At 34.7% G+C, this 24,255-nt stretch overlaps 1 protein-coding gene across 1 annotated transcript in view; it reads right to left on the reverse strand.

Moving 5' to 3' along the window:
- The window catches only part of LGR5 (leucine rich repeat containing G protein-coupled receptor 5), a gene marked incomplete at its 5' end in the record, with an annotated part of 67,604 nt that extends 53,342 nt beyond the window's left edge, over positions 1–14,262 (reverse strand). The window contains 1 exon segment of the mRNA XM_031940163.1: positions 14,138–14,262. Coding sequence (XP_031796023.1) covers positions 14,138–14,262 — 125 coding nt within the window.
- Positions 14,263–24,255: the final 9,993 nt, after the last annotated feature.

Consider the following 24,255-nt stretch of genomic DNA (forward strand, 5'->3'; position numbering starts at 1 on the left):
TAAACAGAAAACAATTCAGATATGCTGGAACTACAATTAAGAATCGTACAAGACTTATTAGCAGCCACAATAAAAGACTACAGGTCCTAGAATCATATCTACTGACAGTCAAAAGAATTAGGCCTGTGGTCAAAAAAATTATAGCCAACAAAATTATTTATAATATTGAATGAGAAAAAATAGCCATTCAATGAACTTGCAGATTTTCAGGACTTTCTATCAACCAAACTGAAACTTCATAGAAAATTTAACATATAAAAACCAATATCAAAGATTAATTTCAAGGAACTCAACAGTGATAAATGGTTTATTTTTTTTTTTACATGGGAAATGTATATTGCCATCAACAATAGGGTAGCTTAAAAGAAAGATTGGAGCAGAGTTAAGATAAAAATCATAATCACGTTATACAAAAGAGGTGCAGAAAAAGAATAGACCCAAAGGCCTTAAATGGAAGAGGAAGGCTCATAGTTCTGAAAACCTACTCACATTGGGAATGGCAAAACTATATAGATACCACAAAGGGCATAGCACTCTCCAAAATCTATAAAGAAATAAGGGAGGAGGGATGGGTGGACTGGGAAGCAAAGGGTGAGAGAAGACAAGGGTGGAGGCAGGCTAACCTAATAGCAAAGCAAATTAAGGAGCAGAATTAAAGCAAAGAAAGGTGTGTGTGTGTGTGTGTGTGTGTGTGTGTGTGTGTGTGTGTGTGTGTAGGTGAGGGGGCAGTGTATGTGTATGTATATATTTACATAAATATATAGCCTTCTTGGGGGGAGGGATAAAAGAGGAAAAAGGGATAAAGTAAAAAAGGTGTGCAGAAGAGAACAAAAGAACAATTTACAAGGAAGTAAAGAAAACACATGAAAATAATTTCTTCTACTAATATATATAACATATGTATGTTATATATATAATCTATATCTATATATACTTTCTTGAACTGGTAATTTGTTATATATTTTGAATCTTTCCTGATGTTCTTCTAGGTACATAACAATGTTTTCTTTTATTTTGTATTCTTTCTCTATTTTTCTTTTTTCTTATTCTATTTTTTAAATAAAATAAAATTTTTAAAAAAGCTATTATGATAATCTAAGTGAAATGTGTTGAGGACTTGAAATAAGGAGGTAGCTGTATGAGTAAAGAGAGGGATGCAGATTCAAGAAATGTCATAAGGTAGGTAGGAACCCCAAGATTCATACATGGATTGGAATTGTGGGGTGAGAATAGTATCAATTTTTCAAACCTTAGAGAATGGAAGCATGGTAGTGTTTTTGATAGAAAGAGGAAAATTTGGAAAACAGATGAATTTGGGAAAGACATTCTAAACTTGAGATATGTGACATGATAATATATAGATTGCAGTATTTCATTTGAATCAACAATCTGTGGGGTAAATGCTATTATTCCAATTTTTCAGATGAGGAAACTGAGGCTGAGAGATATTTAAGTGATTAATCCAAGGTCAGATATCTAGGTGGTACAGTGGATGGAATACCTGGCCTGGAGCTAAGAAGACCAGCCTCAGATATTTACTAGTAATAGGACCACAGACCATTACTTAAGCTCAGTTTCTTTATTTTATATTTAGGAATTATAATAGCACCTATCTCAGAGTTGTATGAGGATCAAATGAGATAATATTTATAAAGTGCTTAACCCAGTAGTCTGTATCTAGTACATACTATATAAATGTTAGCTAGTAGTAGTAGTAGTAGTAGTAGTAGTTGTTGTTGTTGTTGTAAGCACCTAAAGGCAGATTTGAACCCAGGTCATCATAACTTCAGATCACTCTATGCACTATAGCTAGCTATTTTTCAAATTCATGTAAAGGTAGTTTTCAACATTTGTTTTTATAAAACTTTGTATTCCAAATTTTTCTCCCTTTCTCTCTTACCTCCCTCCTCTTCTCCAAGAGAGCAAACAATTTGATGTATGACCATATAAGTTCCATATTTGTCATGTTGTGTAAGAAAAAAGAAAAAGACCACGAGAAAGAAAACAAAAAGGTGAAAATACTATGCTTTGATCCACATTCAGTCTCCATAGCTTACTCTGTATGGAATTGGCATTTTCCATTCCAAGTCTATTGGAATTGCCTTGAATCAACACATTGTTGAGAAATTCATCACAGCTGATCATCACCTAATCTTGCTGTTACTGTCTGCAACATTCTCTTGGTTCTGTTCACTTCACTTAGCATCAGTTCACATAGGTCTTTCCAGGCTTTTCTGAAATCAGCCTGCTCCTTATTTCTTATAGAACAATACATTACCTTCAATATATATGGCTTTAAAAGCTGACCAGAAGACTAAATTTTACTCTAGATTCTATGAGTATAATGGAATTAATTGAATAGAATAGTCACATGTTCACATGCCTAAGTAAAACGGACTGGGGTAGAGAGAGCTAAAGAGAACAATTAGGAGGCTATTAAATCAAATATAAATATAAATAAAATATAAATAAGTGAGAAGTGATGAAGAGATGGGGCAGGGTTGGGTGTGAGAAGTGTTGGGGGCTAGATGTGAAAGATAATTTTTGAAAGCAGATAGATCAAGAAGAATGAGAAAAGACTGAGAAAAGACAATCAGATCAGTATTTTAGAAATCTAGTCTAAGCCCCTCCTTCTATATACCAATGAGGAAACTGAGGCTCAGGAAGAGTAAGTTTACCAGAAGAATAAGCATCAAAGTTGGATTCTGTTTTTTGACTACAGTCAGTGCTCTTTCCTCTTCCTTACCGCTGGATTACTGTTAGTAGAAATAACAAGGAGCATATGAAATGACAAGTAACTTCTAAAGCTATCTCCAGAATGATTTCAGGATGTGCAAATTAATAACCTTAAATGTCAGTGAAATGTCAATGTTTTCTGATGCCTTTTCAGAAGACACTTCATTCTCTATAACAAGATTAAAAAAAAATTTTTTTTGTTCAGGGACAGCTAGATGGTGCAGTGCATAGAGCACCAGCCCTGAAGTCAGGAAGACTTGAAGTTCAATTCCAAACACTTAACCAGCTGTGTGACCATGGGCAAATCACTTAACCCCAATTGTCTCACCAAAAAAAAAAAAAAAAAAAAAGAAAAGAAAAGAAAAAAAATCTGCTTTAGATGTCATTTAATTCCTCTCCTTGGACAGTATTCTCATCAATTATGGTACATACTATTATGCAATTAACAATAAATAATTAGTTATTATGTCTGGGGCACAGTGCAGGTAGAGATTTAAAACATCAATTTAGTATTCAAAAAGATATATTAAGGATGCATATATTTAAGTAAAATTCCCTAGATTTCATTTTCAAAATTACCTGAGGTAAGGCACAAAAATGTTTCTTTGTTTTTCTTACCACAGTAGTGGAAAGAATACATTTTAGACTGTAAACTTTTGAGGACAATCCCCCTCCAATATCTTATTTTGGACCTTAGTGTTTAATACAGTATCTTGTACATAATGTTTTAGATCTGGGGCTGAAAGGGAACTTAAAAGTCATTGAGTACAATTCTTTCATTTTACAGAAAATAAAATCTAGCCCCTGAGAAATTAAGTGGACAGTCTATGGTCATACAATTAATTAGTATCTGAAGTGGAATTTGAACCCACCACCCAAATCTAGCATACTTTCAACTATATACATAGTAGATGCTTTAAAAATAAATGTTTTTTAAATTGAATTTAGAATTAGGAGATCTTACTCTTATCCTGGATCCAACGATTTTTAGCTGTGTGGCTTTGGACTCTGTGCAGCTAGGAAAAGCAATGAGTAGAATGTTGGACTTGGAGTCAGAAAGTCTGAATTCAAATGCTGCCTCAGACATTTACTGGCTGTGCAATTGTGGGACAATCATAACCTCTTTTCAATTTTCTCATTTGTAAAATGGGAATAACAGTAGTATCTGTTGTTGAATCAAATGAGATTATATATTATATTATATACATAAATATATACATAAAGTGCTTTGTAAATCTTAAAGTTCTATATAAATGTTAACTATAATTATCAAAGAGTAGCTAGGTGACACAGTAGATAGAATGCTAGGCTTGGTCCCAGGAAGACTTACCTTCCTGAGTTTAAATATGGTCTCAGACACTTTCTGGCTGTGTGACCCTGGGCAAATCACTTAATCCTGAATGCCTTAATTTCCTCATCTGTGGAATGAGCTGGAGAAGAAATGGCACCACTCCAATCTTTGCCAAGACAATCCCAAATGGGGTCTTGAAGAATTGGACATGTCTGAAAGATGACTGAAAGTAAGTATTATTACAAAATTCTTTTATTTCTTTTGTGCCTTGTTATGAGAATCAAATGAGATAACATGTTCTTTCTAAATGTTTAGGTGGCTATATAAATGCTAACTAAGATTATTTATTCACTTAATTTCTTTTGTATCTTAGTTTTTCATCTCTGTCATAGGAAAGTGAAAACTTTAAAAGCATTATGGGAATATGAGTTATTGTTACGCATGTATTTTTTCATGCATCTAACTTGAGATTTCTGTCTTACTTTTAGAAAATACTCAACATGACAGGAAGAAAGGAAGGAAGGAAGGAAGGAAGGAAGGAAGGAAGGGAGGAAGGGAGGAAGGAAGGAAGGAAGGAAGAAAATCTTTCTTTCAGGCAATTGGAGTTAAGTGACTTGCCCAGGGTCACACATCTAGGAAGTATTAAGTATCTGAGACCACATTTGAGCTCAGGTCCTCCTAACTTCAGGGCTGGTGCTCCATCTACTGCACCACCTAGCTGCCGCCCCAACATGATAGACTTTCAAAAAAATTCTACTTATCTGAAAAATACATGGGTCTAAATTGAGTTTAGAGAATGGGAGATGATTCATTCTCTGAAACTATTATCAAATTAAATCTTTATAGAGTACTCCAAGGCTGAATAGGTGTCAGTGGTTAGTTCTTGTTACACCTACAGGTGGTACTTAGGAAAAGTCACTAATAAAGCAGGTGGCAAGGCACAAGGTGTGTTCTAGTGAATAATCAAAGAGATCATATCTTATCAGTCTGGTTTCCTGCATAAGCTTTATGTTATCTTTAAATCAATTTAGAAAATGCAGTATCTGTCAACATGTGAAGAGAAGCATGAATAATTAAGCAGTAATACTTGAAAACATATTTGAAATGCAATTTTCAGCTTACATTTACTATGTCATTTCCCTTCCTTTTCTTTCTCTTGTCTTACTTTGCCTTGCCTCACATTCCCTTTCCTTGACTTGCCTTCCCTTGTCTTGCTTTGCCTTGCCATATCTTGCCTTCTCTTTTACTTTTCTTTCTTAGACTGTCTCCTCAACTCATTTAAGTTTGAAAATGCTAGGGTAATTCATAGTGTCACTTGTGATCAGCATGAGAATTTATTTATTTATTTTTTTAATTTAATAGCCTTTTATTTACAGGTTATATGCATGGGTAACTTTACAGCATTAACAACTGCCAAAACCTCTTGTTCCAATTTTTCACCTCTTACCCCCCACTCCCTCCCCCAGATGACAGGATGACCAGTAGATGTTAAATATATTAAAATATAAATTAGATACACAATAAGTATACATGACTAAACCGTTATTTTGCTGTACAAAAAGAATCAGACTCTGAAATATTGTACAATTAGCTTGTGAAGGAAGTAAAAAATGCAGGTGGGCATAAATATAGGGATTGGGAATTCAATGTAATGGTTTCTAGTCATCACCCAGAATTCTTTCTCTGGGCGTAACTGGTTGAGTTCATTACCGCTCCATTGGAAATGATTTAGTTGATCTCGTTGCTGAGGATGGCCAGGTCCATCAGAACTGGTCATCATATAGTATTGTTGTTGAAGTATATAATTATCTCCTGGTCCTGCTCATTTCACTCAGCATCAGTTCTTATAAGTCTCTCCAGGCCTTTCTGAAATCATCCTGTTGGTCATTTCTTATAGAACAATAATATTCCATAATATTCATATACCACAATTTATTCAGCCATTCTCCAACTGATGGGCATCCATTCAGTTTCCAGTTTCTAGCCACTACAAAAAGGGCTGCCACAAACATTCGCAGCATGAGAATTTAGACTTGCTACATTTCCAATGTGGGCTTGCTTGCCCTTAGAAAAGTTAATGATCTAATAACCCAGAGCCTCATCATTATGCTGAATTTAATATACTCAAATGTAACCCACAGCGTCTCAAAAACTTGAGTGCAAAATTTTGGCCAGGCTCAACCTCTCCGGTAGCTAGGAGTACAAGTGTGATTCAGTCCAGCCCCCCTGCTCTCTATTTTTTTGGTTTAAAAAAAAAAAAGCATCAGAAACTAAAGCAGTTATGACAATAGAAAGCACCGGGGACTTGGTTAAGGAAGACCTGAACTAGAACCCTATCTCAGATACTCATTAACAAGTTATTTAATTTTTCTTGGCCTCAATTTCCCACTTGTAAAATGAGGATAGATTAGATAGCTTTTGAAGGCCTTTTCAATTCTAATTCTCGGATTCCCTAAACAAGTTTGTTCTTCAGATACTTATTTACTATGTGATGAGGAGCAAGAAATAACTTCTCTGAGCTAAAGTTTCTTAGCTGTTGAATGAGGAGGTTGGATAAGATGGCCTACAGTGTAGGAATTTATGCAATGTTGTTTAGAGGATTACAAGCTATGAAACACTGCTTTAATTTGACACATAACTTTGTATTAATATTTCTCTTAATTTCTCACAGTAAGAATAACAATAGCTCACATTTACATAATGTTTTAGGGCTCACAATGCTTTTCTTATGTGTCTGAGATGGGTTGTACAAAAACTTATTATATCCATTTTTGTTTTTCTTTTTAATTTATGGAATAAAACAAGTATTTCCATAACAGTACAATAAAAAACAATTGTACACAAAATTTCAAATTTTTATGCATAAGTTTCTATGCCTTTAAAATATACAAAATTATCATATAATTTTTTTTCTTTTTTTCGTCCTCCTCTCCCCACCCTAGAGATGACTACCATTTTATATATATGTAAAATGATTTTCTAAATACTTCTATTTATCAATTCTTTCTCTAGATGTAGATGGGATCTTTTTCACATGTATTTTATAGTTAATTTAGGTAGTTATCATAAACAAAACAACTTAATTTCTCAAAGTCTTTTTTAAAATAGTATTGCTATTACTGTATGCAATGTGCTCTTGGTTCCTTATTTTGTGTGTCTATGTTTTTCTAAAAATTACTGAGTTTATAATGTCTATTTTTTAGATTCTTAATATATATATATGTATATTACATATACTAGTTATCATTTCTTACCGTCATTTTAAAGGGAAAGAAGCTTATGCTTAATGGGGTTAAATGATTTGCTCCAGGTGATCCAATTGGTAATCCAAACCCAGTTCTTTGCCTATGTCTAGCACTTTTTTTTTTTTTTTTTTTGCATGCTATATCGTATGGTCTATAGAAGGCAAGCTTATACTTGTGATCAGGTTCTTTTTCCTTTGTTTACTCTGAGTAAAGTGGGCAGAATCATACAGAAACAGCAATATTGTTTTAAGAATGATTTTGAGTGACCAAGTCATTCTGACACTTATCAATACACAAATTAAAAATAAAGGACATATAAAGAAAGGTAGTATCTATATTCAGAGAAAGAACTGATAAATAGAAGTATGTATAGAATAATTTCACATACGTGTATATATATATATATATATATATTTATTATATATACTTATTTCTGTCTAATGGTAGCCATTTCTAGGGCAGGGGGAGAGAGGAAAGGAAAAAAGGAAAATAAAATAAATTTCATAACTTTGTTGTATATTTGTAAGGAATAGCAAATTGTACATAGTAGATTTGTAGTTTCATATACAATCATCTCTTTTAATTGTAATAATTTTATGGAAATGCTTGTTTTGTTCCATAAATTAAAAATAAAAATAAAAACAGTTAATAAAAAAAATTAATACTTGATGTGATTCCCTCTTTGTAGTGGCCAGAAACTGGAAACTGAGTGGATGCCCATCAATTGGAGAATGGCTGAATAAATTGTGATATATGAATATTATGGAATATTATTGTTCTGTAAGAAATGACCAACAGGATGATTTCAGAAAGGCCTGGAGAGACTTACACGAACTGATGCTGAGTGAAACAAGCAGGGCTAAGAGATCATTATATACTTCAACAACAATTCTGATGGACCTGGCCATCCTCAGCAATGAGATGAACCAAATCAGTTCCAATGGAGCAGTAATGAAGTGAACCAGCTACACCCAGCAAAAGAATTCTGGGAGATGACTAAAAACCGTTACATTGAATTCCCAATCCCTGTATTTTTGCCCACCTGCATTTTGGATTTCCTTCACAGGCTAATGTACAATATTTCAGAGTCCGCTTTTTGTACAGCAAAATAATGGATTGGTCATGTATACTTATTGTGTATCTAATTTATATTTTAACATATTTAACATCTGCTGGTCATCCTGCCATCTAGGGGAGGGGGTGGGGGGAAGGAGGGGGAAAATTGGAACAAGAGGTTTGGCAATTGTCAATGCTGTAAAGCTACCCATACATATAACCTGCAAATAAAAGGCTATTAAAAAATAAATTAAAAAAGAAAAAACTACTTGATGTGATTATGCCTGAAGGAAAGGTGTTCAGGCTTTGGAATGAGACAATTCTTGTCAGAAAATCCTCAGACACATACACATACACACATGTACATACACACCCCCTCCTCACCACAGATGCCAACCCTTTGAGACAGAAACTGAATTAATGGAAGATTATTTTCAAATTCTAAGATTCCATGTTACTGCCACCATATTTTCCTTTTAAAACTATTTAAAACCATTAAATGGTTTTAAACCATTTAAAATTTCTTGCAAATTGCTACCTTATATATCTTATACATCTTACTAATGTCTCTTGTTGCAGACATTTGTCTGCCTTTATGTTAATGCCTTTGATGAACAGTTAATCACAAGGAAGAAAGGACCTCTCAAAAGGTAAGCTATTGATTTTGGCTAATTCCATATCTGAAATAAGCTATAAAAATGTCAATTATTAACATGGCTTGCTAAGAAAAAGACATTAAAATGATAGTTCATAGATGTTTCCAGAGCAGGATGGGAATCCAGAGGCCCTCTATTTCAGTCCCATTTATTTTAGATCAGCTATTTAGAAATTCTTAGGGTTAAAAACAACAACAACAACAACATCACCACACACAAAGCTGCTTTTATATCATTAACATCCCAGTACCTATTTTGGTGAATATAGAAGAAGGTTAACAACTTAGTGGTTCTTTAACAGCTTTTAAATAATTAGCTCTGTTATGCATAGTTCAATTTTAGTGAGATTTTTTTTGGGGGGGGCAACAGAAGCGGTTTTTAAGCAGAGGAAGGACAAAAGGAAATTTGTTTAGGACAAGATACTAGAGTATTCTGGTTTCTTACTTCATTCTAATTATGGAATGGTTTCAGCTTATAGATTAGTTCTATTATACTAAAATTAATGGAGTTTTAAAGTTAATGTATTATTTTATTATAATAAAATTTTTGAAAGAATTTTGTTCTCTGAATATGCCTTGAAATTTTGTTGATTTTAAAGAGAATTTTTATTGTAATGACATTATTTACTATCATAACATTTGCTCTGGATGTATCCTTCTTTCCATTAATGCTGGGGTTTTTTATTGTGGTCTAATGTTTGTGTAGCACCTGAGATTTGGTTAGTCTGTACCCAATAGTCATACAAAACACTCATGGGGGTTCCATATCCTAATGATGGGGGAACCCCGCTGAGAAGACATCCTTTTCTCAGCATTAACTCCTCTTTATCTTTCTGCCAGGACTCCTCTGCTAGACCTTTACTTTTCTGTCTTGGACCTTGCCACTGAGGAAGTCAACCTCCTAGCAAAGGCTGACTTCTCAGTGCCAATAAACTTCTTTTTCCCAGTCTAACTTTTCAGGTTTGTAAATTCTTTTACAAAGGGCCTGCACCAACCAGACGGGGTTCCCATAACTCTCTGCCCTGATCCAAACCTCATCATTTGGTTCCCTGATTGGGAATCAAGGGGATTGGAACCTCATCATTAACATAGCATTGCATGTATTGGGGTAACAATACTTCTTTATATGTCACACAAGCACAGTGTATACCTGTAATGATTATTTTCTGATTTATTTCAATTTGGGGATGTTCTTTTACAAAATAAAAATTTTAAACTTGATTTTTCCTGTGTATTGCCTATGGATATGAAAAAAGATCAGTGTTAGATTTGAAGGTTTTGGAAAGGTAAAATTCCACCTATCTCACCTACTTTGGATTGCCAAGTTTTATGGGCTTATTGAAATCCAAATCTAAAATTTACCAGTCAACAAAATGTGCAAAATACTCCTTTTACTTCTGTACAATATGTAAAAAAAAGTCCTCATTCAAGCAGCAAAAAGTTCTTTTTAACAAGTAACATAACTTCTATTATTGATACCTTTTGTCTTATAGTATATCTAGTGATGTGATTTTTTTTAATAGGAAATTTGGTCTAATAGACCAAATTATTAGAGGAGCAATGTAATTCAACAGAAAAAAAACAACACTAACTTTGGAGATAGAACATCTGATTTCAATTTCCTACTTTATCACTTATTATCAATGGGACCTTGGGAAAGGCACAATCTCTCAGAGGACTCAATTTTCTCATTTCTAAAAGAGGAGGATTGGGACTACATGGCCTCTGAGGTTCCTTCTAGTTCCAAGTCTCTAAGAATATGACAAAGGCAATGATTTCTTTCATTTCTCTTCTTGTCTCAGAAACAACTTCTCATTCTTACTAATGGCATCAATATTCTCCTTCTAGGAAATTAAACTTGAAATCTTATAGTGATCTTTGATTTCTCCCACAAAATTATTGCCAGTATCTAATTGGTCATGATTTTTTTCCTGAGGAAACACATTTACTAAGCACCTACTAAGTGCTGAGCTTTTTACAAATATTATTTTTTTTATTCTCACAATAATTAGGTAGGTATTATAGTACCTCCCCTCCCCCAAGTTTACAGTTGTGGAAACTGAGACAGGAGAATTTAGGGTTAATAGATCACTAGGCCAAGAATCAAAAAGATCTGAATTCAAATGCACCCTCAAACACTGACTAGTTGTATGTCTCTTGGCAAATCACTCTTATATCCATATCTTTGCCTTAATTCCCAAGTCAAATCTTTAATCACTGAATAATTTAATTAACAACAAAAATGTATGCTAGATGATTCATGGGATTTTAGTCTCAATGTGTGCGTGTGTATGGAATATATGTGTGCAGTCTTTTGAATTGTAGACTCTTTCTCAGAGCTGTTTTTAAATGCATAAAGTAAAATATAGAAGATTACAAAGGAAACCAGTCATAATGAAATAAAGATACATATTTTCCATCTAGGTATAAAAAACACTTGAAATTTAGACCCTGATTTTTGTAGTTTTTCTGAGATTCTATAAATTTGTAATTTTCTGTCATTTATGTCCTGCTCCCAATAGGCCATTATGGCACATTGGGGATGGAGAGAGATGTTTCTGGTTTGAGGTATCTGGACCAGCAAAACACATGCTTTGTTAAGTCCTATCAAGTGAGGTGTTTTGAATGTGATTTAATATCTGTTGACTCTGTGTCTGCTGTATTTTTGTCGCTGAAAGTTGGCCACAAGGGGCCAATTCTCTTGACTAGAAAAATTGGTAAATTGAAATGGAAGGCGAATGACCTCCTTCACACTTGTGAAAATCACAGATTCTTGAAGACTATATTCAAGTATTCAAAGATTGAAGTTTTATTCTATAGCTAATATTTCAATAGTGCTTTAAGGTTTTCAAAGTGCTTTACAGATAATAACATTAATAACTAACATTTATGTAGTACTTACTCTGTGCTAGGCACTGTCCTAAGTGCTTTAAAATCATTATCTCATTTGATTCTCATAACAATATCTTTCACTTAATCCTAATAATCCTGAAACTTCAGTGCTCTTAACCCCATTTTTACAGAGGCTGAGAGAGGTCAAGTAAGTCACAGCTGGAGAGATTTTGAGGTAGGATTTGAATTTATGTCTTCTGACTCTAACTCCATCACACCATCTCAACCTCTAACTGGTCTTCTTTCTTTAATTGAGCCTTTCAGAACAGCTTTAGGAGATTATTGCTGTCACAATTTTTCTTTTATCATTCATTTCCCTGGCCAAGAATCTACAATAATTTATTTGTCTAATCTTTTCTCTCCCTATCTACCCTCTAGTTAGTTAACCTGGTTTTGTCATAGTCACCTGATCAATCAATAATTACTTGCTCATGTTTCCCTCCTCACCTAGAATGCCTTTCTCCTATCCAAACCTTCAAAGCACTATTCAAGTCTCATCTCTTCCTTGAAATTTCCCTCCCTCATTTCTTTTTTTAAGTGCAATTGGTACTTCTTGTTTTTACATTGCCTATAGTTTTCCTTGTGCCACTTTTTAATCTCCCTCAGAAAGCTATCTCACAAAACAAAGATTTTTTTTTTAAAGAAAAAAAGGTAGAAGAGATGAGAAAAAAGTCAGCAAACTTAAACAGTACATCAAAATTATCTGAAAATATGAAAATTGGGGACAGCTAGATGGCACCAGTGTTATGAGATGGTACCAGGGTTATGAGGACCTGAATTCAAATCTGGCCTCAGACACTTGGGTGAGTCACTTAGCCTCAATTGCCTTGCAGGAAAAAAAAAGAAAATAAAATATAAGAAAAGACTTATATCCATGAATCCCAACCCTCTCAGAAGTCATCTAGTCAGTTTTTCAGAAGAAGAAACTGAGACTGAGGGAGGTTGAATGAATTGTCCAAGTTTATCAGTTGGTACTAAACTCAAATCTTTTGACTCTAGTTGGACCTTTTCTACAATGCTACATGAAATTGTCAAGAAAACTGATAAATTAATTAAAAGATCCATTCCTTTTGATCCAGAAATTTCATTATTAGGCATATATCCTCTAGGGCTCCTATCATTTGTTATCCTGCCAGATCCTTGTTTTCTAATAAGGTAATATGAAAAGGAAGTCTCACTTCCTATCTTAATTTTGGAATGATAATTAACATTTATATAGAGCTTTAAAGTTCATAGTTTTACATATCTGATCCTCAATAGTCTAACAAAATAAGTGCTAATATCAATCCCATTTTGCAGCAGAGGAAACTGGGGATTAAACAGGTTAAGTGACTTGCCCAGAGTCATACAGGAAAAAAAAAGAAAAAGAGAATAACTAAAGGGGGAGGGGCGGTGGCAGCACAGACTTGGACTAAGGGTTTGTAGAGGACGATAGAAATCAGGAGCTGAGCCGCTCACTGGTTGGGCAACTCTTGTTTTTTCCCCACTCTTAACTACCCACCTCTTCCTCCAATTAGGAGATCAGTTAAAGATTACACCACAGCGGGCACACTTCAAAGCCTCCCTGTCTGAGTCAGAGGTAAAGATAACATTCTGGCAGGTCTAATCAGGTCCTGCGGTGGCCCCACTTTTAATCACCTGGTTTTAAAGTTTAAAAAAAAAAAAAAGTTACATCTGGCGGCGGTGGGATGTAAGCTTGGGAGTCCCTTTCTAGTTACAGAAACTCCTTAAAGAACAAACTTTGGCCGCCGTGTTTCTAGCGATTAAGGAATAGATCAGCCTTTGCATAGAAAGGTCAATGTCAAGCTGCTAGAATCTGCAAGGCTCAAGAAAGAATTGTATTCAAACTTCCAACCTTTCATTTTAACTAATACTTTTAAATTATTATTTCTTAGTATCCATTATTGTGCTAGGAGAGCTATTAAGTCTGCCTTTTCTTCGGATCTTTTCATCAAGGTTACTTGACCAAGTGTCCTGTAATAGTAGCTGCTCAGATATTTGCAAAATGAATGAATGAATGAAAAGTTGGATGGATGCGTCTGCAAACGCGTGTGCACGCAGTCCAGACGCACGCTCTGCAAGCAAAACACTCACTACTCGACATGAGAGCTTCTGCTACTCAATGCGAGGGCAGATAGCGTTCCTCTCCCAAGTCTTAGGCGAATGCCACTTCTTTTGCACAATGCCCCTGCCCCCGCCCCTACTCTTGTCATGCTCCCATTTCACCCGGGCGCCGCTTGACCCTGAGCCCAGAGGACTTACAGGTAAGAAGTGAAGACACTGAGGTTGGCTGGAATTCCCCTAAGTCCAAGGCCGGAGCAGTCCACTCTTGGGGAGAGGTTAGAAAGACTGGAGGGACCTTCAGCACTTGGCCTCGGAGCACAGGTTCAAACTGTCCAGATAGAACTATCCTAGTTCACTAAAAAGAAAAGCTCGGTTCAGAAAATAGCAATAAGCAAGAGAATCACTAAAGAATCAACAGGATGACTTTGTACACTACGCCTTTCACCACAGGGGTCGGGCTTACTTTTACCCTGAAATCAAACTGTTTTGCTTAATCGTTAATAAATAGAACTTCTGCATGACTATAGTAGAGTTCAGCCTTTCCAAATCGTCTAAGTGGGGATGTCAGAAATGGTCAATTATTTTTGAAAGTACTATGGGATCTCAACATAATTACCTTTATTAAAGTAACTTTTCATTTGCTACCAACTAGTTCCTTTTGTTCAGGGCCTTCACCACACCTCTCTTGTATGTATTCCTGTAACCTGAAATGTAGTCATGTCTAGAAGAGCTAGTTTTAGAACTAGTTTTAGAACTGGAAAGGACCTCAGGACTCTTGTAGTCTCCCTTTAAACACGAAGACATGTGAATGCTTAATGACTGCTTCAAGGCCACACATGTAATAAAAAGTGTGTCAGGCCTTCTGATATAAATTCAGTGTTTTTAGTACAGGTTGAATTCAGATACTGAACTCTTAGAAAAGCTGTGAATGACTGACTGGATCCCTGCAACTCACATAGACTGAGAAGAAGCAATCAAGAATTCAGATTTGAATCCTAACTCTATTATTTATTACCTGCATGACTTTGGGCAAACTTTTATCTTCTGGCCCTTGGTTTCTTCATTGGTAAAATGAGAATTAGATGAAATTATTTTTGAAGTCAAACTCTGATCCTAAGAATTGCTCTAAATGACTAAAAGAAGTAAAACTTTGACCATTATTAGATTAATCTTTCTAAATTTAAGCATTTCTTTTGTCATTCTTCTGTTCAGGATTCTGTCATGCCTTCCCATGTTGCATCAAGTTCAAAACGGCAAATTTCTTTAATTAGCTTTTAAAAAATATAGGCCTTCATAATTTGACCCTATCTTACCTTCTCAGGCTAATTTTCTGCTACTCTGAAACATACATACTCCACTCTAATCAGATCAGTTTTGGTGCTACTCCTTCCTGTTTTTCTTTGTCTTCTCAAAATCTGGAATTCATTGCTTAATTTATTCACTTATTTACTCATTCATTCATCCATCCACTTATTCAATAAATAGCTAATGAGTTCCAAAAGTATATTCTTGTTAGCTACTTATGAAAGTACATAGCTAGGTAGGTGTAGCTTCTCTACAAATCTCTCTTTCCCTTCTTCTCCCTCACTTTCTCTCTCTCCTTCCCTCTTGCTCTCTTCCTTTAACCCCCCCAGCTTCTTCAGTCCACTATCATCTCTCCCTTCTCTCACTTTCTATCAGATTTACCTACTTAATTGTTAAGTGCCTAATTGTAACAAGAACGCTCTGTGAGTTAGTAGGTTGTAGTTGGCCTGGAATCAGGTGGTTATGACATTGGGGAAATCACTTAACAGTGGCCCAGGAAACTTTCTAAAATTAGAAATTGAAGAGTTGCTGATCTGATTTGGTAAAGTGAAATCCTACATCATTAAATGAGATGTGTTGGGGTTTTTGTGTGCTTAAAAAAAGACTTTCCTGGGATTGCATCCTCTTTTGCATTAAGCAAGAATCAACTTCTTTTGAAAAAAATTAACTTTTTATATTGTGTCCTGCTTTCTAGAGCCCCCATACCGGGGTAATTAAAATATATCTTCCTAGTAGAGAAGTGATGAGTCGGGATTCCTGAGGAGGGTGGAAAAATGGAGTCTGTTTATTTCAAGGACTTTCCCCTTTATATAATGTAATAAAAACAACACTGAGCATGTGGGACCACATAAACAACTTGCTATTGTATGTACTGTGCCACCTGGTATCATTCTTCCATCTTCTATCACTCTACTTCAATCTCAACACTGGTTGTTACCACCCCCTGACTTCTCAGGAAGGCCCAGAGCCCTTAAGGGAGATGTGGAGCTGAACCAGACATTGTTAGCAGGTTCCCTCTGGGCTGAAGAGTCTTATACCTTACCCAGAGTTTCCCCACTGGCTGTGACCCTCTACATTTTTCTTATCAGAATATTTAAGAAGGGCTGGAAGGTAGAAATCTGTAATTTTGAAGCAACCAAAAATGTTGCTGAAATAAGCACCTGGGCACTATTTGAGAGACATAATATATATCTATCACGTAAGAGCCTAATAGGTATCCAATAATACTAGAGATATATACTTAAATATTTGAACTAGTCCCTAACCTCTAGTTCGAGAAACAAAACTAATAGCTTTTACCAAGGGGCCCCTCTTAATGCTGGACCTATATATGTAAACTAAGTTCAGGCCTGAAGGAGTCTGGCTTCATAGGAAGAATCTAATTTTTTTTTTTAAACATTCTTTGACTTTTTTACACTTTATCCTTGAGTTGAGGGAGAATCACTTAGAACTTAGGTTTGGCACAAGTATGTATGAGATAGAAAGATGAAGAACTTACAATACTTAGATAAATTATCTAAGTATTATATGAATTCCTCCCCCCCTTTTGTTATTTCCCTGTGTCCTACATAAGTATAAAATATGCAGACATATTTACTTAACATTAGTCAGTGACATTTATCAGTATTTGACATTTATGGGAATTTAGTCTATTAGCTTAACCACTGTTGGCTCAATTATCTAAAGCCTGAAGCCTGAAGGCCTAAGACAGAAACTTTCCATTCCAATCTCTCCAGATAGCAATAACCAATTAGATGTCTTCCCCCCTCCCCATGCTCTCTTACTTGTGATGTAATCTCTTGCAACAAAATCTATAAAAGCTGTATATATTCACTCATTCTTCAGCCCTCCTGCTATGAGTACTTTCACTTCCCTTTATTTCTCATGGCTGGACTGCCCACCTCTCATGCGATGCTATAATAAACAATCTTTCTGCTTTCTACCTTGAGTGATCTCTGAGTAGTCATTTTGGGTAGGGGTCTTCCCATCCCACACAGGTATCATCTAAAAGGTAAGTATAAAGTACAATGTAAATCATGTATAGGACAGTTGATAGGACATATTCACATAAAGCTAAACACATGAACACTTACAAGCATATAACTGACTAAAGGTTAAATATGAAACATCCACTTATGATTGCTATTATATTCTCCCAGGATATTGATATTTTAAAATCATTATTTAAGCATTTTATAGTATTGTCCCATAAGCATTTTACCTTTACTTTTGCTCTTCAGTGTCTTCCTCAAGTTCTATGTCTTCTGGTACCCTAGGCAGGGGCTTGGGTTCTTCTCCTTGTGAGTAGCATTCTTTCATTCCAAGAGATTCTAGAGTGATCAAGGGAAATCTCTGCATCTAACACCAACTGAAGGACTTAGAAAAACCCAACCTCTGGAATTCATAAGGTTGTTTCTGAGGTTGAAAATGTTCATCTTTAGTTACTCATACTTAGGAAAGAAACACAAAGCAAGAAGTTTTGAAATCTAGTAGGTTTGTTATGTATGAATAGTTCATTTTTTAATTAAAACTTTTTATTTTCAAAACATATGTATGGATAATTTTCAACATTCATCCCTGCAAAACCTTGTGTTCCAAAATTTTTCCTTCCTTCTCCTCAACCCTTCTACTAGACGGCAAGTAATCTAGCATGTTAAATGTGCAATTTTTCTATACATATTTCAACAATTATCATGCTACACAAGAAAAATCAGACCAAAAAGAAAAAAAGAGAGATAACAAAATGCAAGTAAACAACAACAAAAAGAATGAAAATACTATGTTGTGATCCATACTCAGTTCCCACTGCCCTCTCTCTGGGTGCAGATGGCTCTCTTCATCATCAGATCATTGGAATTGGCCTAAATCATCTCATTGTTGAAAAGAGCCACATCCATCAGAATTGATCATCATATAATCTTGCTGTTGCCATGTACAATGATCTCTTGGTTCTGCTCACTTTACTTAGCATCAGTTCACATAAGTCTCTCCAGGCCTCTCTGAAATCATCCTACTAATCCTTTCTTATAGCATGATAATATTTCATAACATTCATATATCATAATTTGTTTAGCCATTCTCCAACTAATGGGCATCCACTCAGTTTCCAGTTTCTTTCCACCACTAAAAGGGCGGTCACAAACATTTTTGCACATGGGAATCTTTTTCCCTCCTTTATGATCTCTTTGGGATATAAACCTAGTTAGAAATACTGCAGGATCAAAGGGTATGTATAAGTAGATAGATAGATAGAAAGATATTCCCCTCTTTGTTCTGTCTTGGTGTCATAGTGTCTCAGTGTATCTCTCCTCTCTCTGTTTCTGTTTCTTAGTCTTAGTTTCTATCTTAGTTTCTTTCTATGTCCTTGTGTAGATCTTTGTCATACAGTTTCTGTGCTCTTTTCTCTCTCTCTCTCTTTCTCTCTCTCTCTCTCTCTCTCTGTATGTGTGTGTGCGTGTGTGTGTGTGAGTGAGAAGAGGAAAGAAGGAGCAATATTTTCCCAAATATATCTTTAAAAGTGAATTGTTTAAGACAATTTTCAGATAAAGAAATTGAAACCATTTCTAGTCATATGAAAGGATGCTCTAAATCACTACTGAGCAAAGAAGTGCAAATTAAGACAACTACACACCTGTCAGATTGGCTAAGATCACAGGAAAAGATAAGAAATGTTGGAGGGGATGTGGGAAAAGTGAGGCACTAATACATTGTTGGTGGACCTGTGAACTGATTCAACTATTTGGGAGAGCAATTTAGAACTATGCCCAAAGAGCTATCAAACTGTACATACCCTTTGATCCAGCATAAGTTGATTCAGTGGATGACTTTTTAGCATAGCATTTGGTCCTTTTGATATAAATATTTCTTTCACTTATCTGGATTCAAAGGCCTGATACGGGGATTTCTTCATCACCCCAAAGCACCAGATTTTTCAGTCTGACCCATCCATGGTAGAAGCAACCACTATGGTTCCAAGAAGATTCCATGGAACAAATTCATTCTGTCAGAGCAGGATCATAGATGCAGGGTTGGAAAAGACCTCAGAGGCCAATGCTGCCATTTTAAAGTTAGGGAGATGAGGCTGCTCCAGGGCTTGCCCACAAATATCAAGCTAGACCTCAATTCATTTGATTTAAGGATCAATAATCTTTACCTTGCATGTGGAGGTATGAATAAAGCGTACTTCACAGATAAATAGAATTAATTGCCAAACAACATATAATCCTAAGAATTCATCCTTGCCAAATCATTTCTAATGGAGCAGTAATGAACTGAACTAGCTATGCCCAGAAAAAGAACTCTGGGAGATGACTAAAAACCATTACATTGAATTCCCAATCCCTATATTTATGCACACCTGCATTTTTGATTTCCTTCACAAGCTAATTGTACAATATTTCAGAGTCTGATTCTTTTTCTACAGCAAAATAACGTTTTGGTCAGGTATACTTATTGTGTATCTAATTTATATTTTAATATATTTAACATCTACTGGTCATCCTGCCATCTAGGGGAGGGGGTGGGGGGGGTAAGAGGTGAAAAATTGGAACAAGAGGTTTGGCAATTGTTAATGCTGTAAAGTTACCCATGTATATATCCTGTAAATAAAAGGCTATTAAATTAAAAAAAAAAAAAGAATTCATCCTTGAAGGATGTTCTGCTCTATCATTTTTATCCTATAAGAATATTACAGGAATATGAAGAAAGACTATATTGTTACTAAGGAAGGTTAGATGGTCAAAACCACAGATATTTAGTTAAGAGGTCCTCAGTATAGATGAGAAAAAAGTCAATGGTTTCTATCACCCCAGGAATTAAAAAATACAGTTTCTGTTAAGACTATTAGATTCACATTCCCTGAAACAGATTCTGTGGGAGTACTGTCCATGTGCCTATTTTCCGGGTTAGCTAAATGATGTTTTCCTAATTCTTCAATCTTTGACAAAAGTTCATTGCTAAAAACACTTAGTTATTACCACAAGAATTACTAATATCCTCAGTTGAAGTAAGCCAGGATAATTTTAGTTAACAGGTAAGTCAATATTTCTCTTAGAAATATAGGAAAATCATGTTTACACAACTGGTAGGCTATTATAGACTTATTTAACTTGCTCAAAAGAATGTAGAGCCCACTATTTGTCCTGCTCATTTTACATCCATGATATAATCAGACTTAGGTTGAATTTCTTAACTTCCTTTTATCCAACAAAGTTTAATTAATCGAGGTGGGTAGAGGGGGATTTAATTCTTTCAGAATTATTTATTTTGTGAGAAAGAATTAGTTCAACTAATCCATTCTTTGAAGTAGTCTATTATGTAAAATCAGTCAGGCCTGTATTTGATTTGATCCAACTTAATGTAAACCTTTAAATATATCTAGATGTTCACAATGTGTAAAAAGAAAGGTTATTGATAAAGGATAGTACTTATCCATTTTTCTTTCATTTTGACCATCATGTATATTTCACATTTTCATATTTCATATTTAATAAATTCATATGGTCTTCATTGAATTAGGCAGAAATATGGTTTCTTGTATACCAGTCAAATTAAGCTAATATTTAAATCATAAAAGTAGGTTTGATTTTAAAATTTAATGTGAGAAATTAATTTAAAAAAAACTAAATTAATTGATTTTCTGTCTCAGTTCAATGGAACAAACATTTATCAAGTGCCTAATGTATACAAACCCTTAAACAAGGCCTTGTCTGATACGTCTTTGTGTGATACTTTAAATGCTCTGCCAATGGAGTGCAAGCTCTGACAAGTTCTGCCATTAGGGAAAGACTTTGCACATGGTCCAACAATACACTACATCAGATTTCTGAGGACTGGCTTAACAAAGTGCAGATAGATCAGATAGTGAGTTGGATGGCAAGTGATGAATTGTTTGGCCATGACAACTCATGAAATAAAGAAAATATAAAATAGATCTCAGTCCTGTATGATCTGTTTTTACAGTAATGGTGAAAAAATGATGATAAGGAGATAGGGAGGAGAGACAAGAATTATATTACTTTTAGAGCATCTACAAATTTTAATTTACTGATTTTGATATAAATGTGAGGTGCTTGTTTCATGGGCATTTGAAACTATATCATTTAAAAAATGTTTTGTTAATATTTTTTCATTACCAGTTTCCTCCTGTATCCCTTCCTCTTCTTTCCCTGAGATAGCCATTTTATATAACAAAAAAGAAAAAGCTCAGCAAAATGAATTGATACACAGGGGAAAAAAATTTGATGTGCAAAGTGTCACATCTGCAAAGAGGTGAGTTTTCTCATATTTTCTTTTTGGAAAAGATGCTGTCTGGAATGACTGGACTAATTATATAGCGGATAAGTAGAGATGAAAAGGATTGTTGGCATGGATGAGGTTGAGGGATAGTTTGTAAGGTGCCTTGAGGTGATAGATCAAATACTGAGTTTGTGAGTTTGACTGGATCAGAGAAGGTGGTTTGCAGGAAATAACATTGGAAAATTAGGTTGAAGGTTGATTACAAAAGACCTTAAAATACCAGGCTAAGAAACTTTATCTTATCGTAGAGAATCACTTATAATCTTCATTTAATTTTGCCAAGCATAATCTTGAATAATGGATTTCATATGCCCCAAAGCATTGCTCTTTTTTTATCTTCCTTTAAACCATTCTTATAGGCTTTTCAACTTATTTCTGTGGCAAGGTTCAGGCTACTTATGTATAAGATTCCAATAGGATTGGGTATCCATTCCAGCAGAGTTGATTTCTCCAAGTCTTACATCAGGTACTTGCTATCAAAATTATTTAATTTAGTGTTCTGTTGAAAGGTACACAAGCCATCTCAAGAAGAAAGAAAAAAGGGAAGAAAAAAGGACAAATGACAAAATTCAAAGAAGAAGATTGTTGGAATAGGAAAAAAAGTGGAAAGGATTAGGCAGAATCAAAAAGTAAAATTAGTCCGTGTCATGTGCTGTCCATAGTAGGTCATAGCACCATAGATTGAAAGCTGGAAGGGATCTTACAGTTCAACTGCCTCACATTTCAGATAAGGAAAATGAAGCCCATGGATATTATATGATTTTCCTGAACTCTTACAAATAATATGAAGTAGGATTTGAATCCACTTCCTCTGATTCCAGAATCTTTGTTATTTCTATATGAGCAAACTGAGAAAATTGAGGGGATTAGAGCAGCAAGTGATTGAGTGTGCAAATTGAGTGAACTATGTTGACTCTATCTTGTGACTCAATGCTGTTCCCTTTCTATTCACTTATGCTTCTAATCCAATTTGTGTCTTGGGTGAAGAATTTATTCAATTGTGGAAATTAGAAGAAAACCTTATTACATTGTTTGAACTTACCCCTGTGTTTTGAGGAAATTAAATCAACTCTTACTGCTGCTTAGAGACTCTCAACTGGTTATGCTGAGTAGCAAACCAATCAGCTCTTAAGATTGATGCAAGGAGATTGTGCAATTTAAACAAATTACATGTCTCATATGTCTGAAAACTACCCCATATGGATCAATCAGTTATTGTTTCTATTTCTTTTTATTGTATACAGACTCTTGCGGGGAGTGAAATATCTTTTTTTCTGATTTCAGAGAATTACAACTGTTTATTCTTCCCATTCCAACATGGAAAGACCCTAATCTTTCATCCAATCAGAAATCTGATTATTATATTATTGTAGGATCAGTTCACCTAAAAATATTTTTAAATGGGCATAAAATAGACCTACATGACTGGGAAAACATTAATTGCTCATTCTTATCTGACTTCATTACCTTCATTGGAGGTTTTATTGACAAAGATTCTGGAATGATTTGTCATTTCCTTCTCCAGTTCATTTTATAGATGAGGAAACTGAGATAAATAGGATTAAAAGTGACCTGCCAAGGGTTACACAGCTAATAAGTGTTTGAAACCAGTTTAAATTTATGATGATGAGTCTTCCTGACTCTAGGTCCAGTGTTCTATCTACTGCACTACCTAACTGCCTGCTTATGGATAGGGTGCGTAATGTAATAAAAATTACAATCTATTTAAGATAATTTACTTATTCATTATCACATTAATCAAAGTATCAAAGAATTATTTAATAGAGTTAGAAAAAATCATCTGGAGGCACAGAAATTATGAATCTCAAAGGAAATAAAGAAAAAAGTGGGAAGCAAAGGAGTTTAGTAGTATAAGATTTTAAGCTACAATATGAATCATCAAAATTACTTGGTTAAGCAGTGCAATTAAGTACACAACAGGCAAGAGCAAATGAACAAAATAATTTGGTGCTTGATAAACCCAATAACAAATATATAAGAAATAAGTATTCATTATTTGAAAGAAACTACTTGGAAAAATTGGACTGTTGTGAAGAAAATAAATTGCCCTTGCTTTTTCCCCTTCCTCTTTTCCTTCTGCTTCCTCTTCCCTTTCCTTCCTTTCCCATTTCTTCTTTTAAAATGTTTAATGTTGCTATTTATATTTATACTGTAGTCATTTCCTTTTAATCTCCTCCAATCCCTACATTTAATTCTTTCTTGTAACAAAGAAAAAATATTTAAGCAAAATCAGTTGAGAAGGCAACCATGACTAACAGTGTGCTACATTCAACTTCAAAAGCCTTTATATCTCTATTGTGAGTAGAAAGGCATATTTCCTTTTAAATTCTCAGGACTGTGGTAGTTTATTGCCATGTATCAATGCTTGACTTTTTAGTGTTCTTATTGTTTACATGATTGTACTCAATCTATTTATTGTTCTTATAAGCTTCACTCTTTATTAATTTATGTAGTCTTCATGTTTCTCTAAATTCTTCATATTATTTCTTATTCTATGCAATACTATTCTACTCCATTAATATACTATAATATTTTAGCCATTACCTAATTAGTCAATTCCTAAATGATTTTCCTACCATAAAACGTCCTGACATATATATATATATATATATATACATACATATGTGTGTGTGTGTGTGTGTGTGTGTGTGTGTGTAAATACCCAGCAGACCTGGACCAAATGATGTACATAG

Source organism: Sarcophilus harrisii, chromosome 5 (assembly GCF_902635505.1).
Source record: "Sarcophilus harrisii chromosome 5, mSarHar1.11, whole genome shotgun sequence".
In the NCBI taxonomy this organism is placed as follows: domain Eukaryota; kingdom Metazoa; phylum Chordata; class Mammalia; order Dasyuromorphia; family Dasyuridae; genus Sarcophilus; species Sarcophilus harrisii.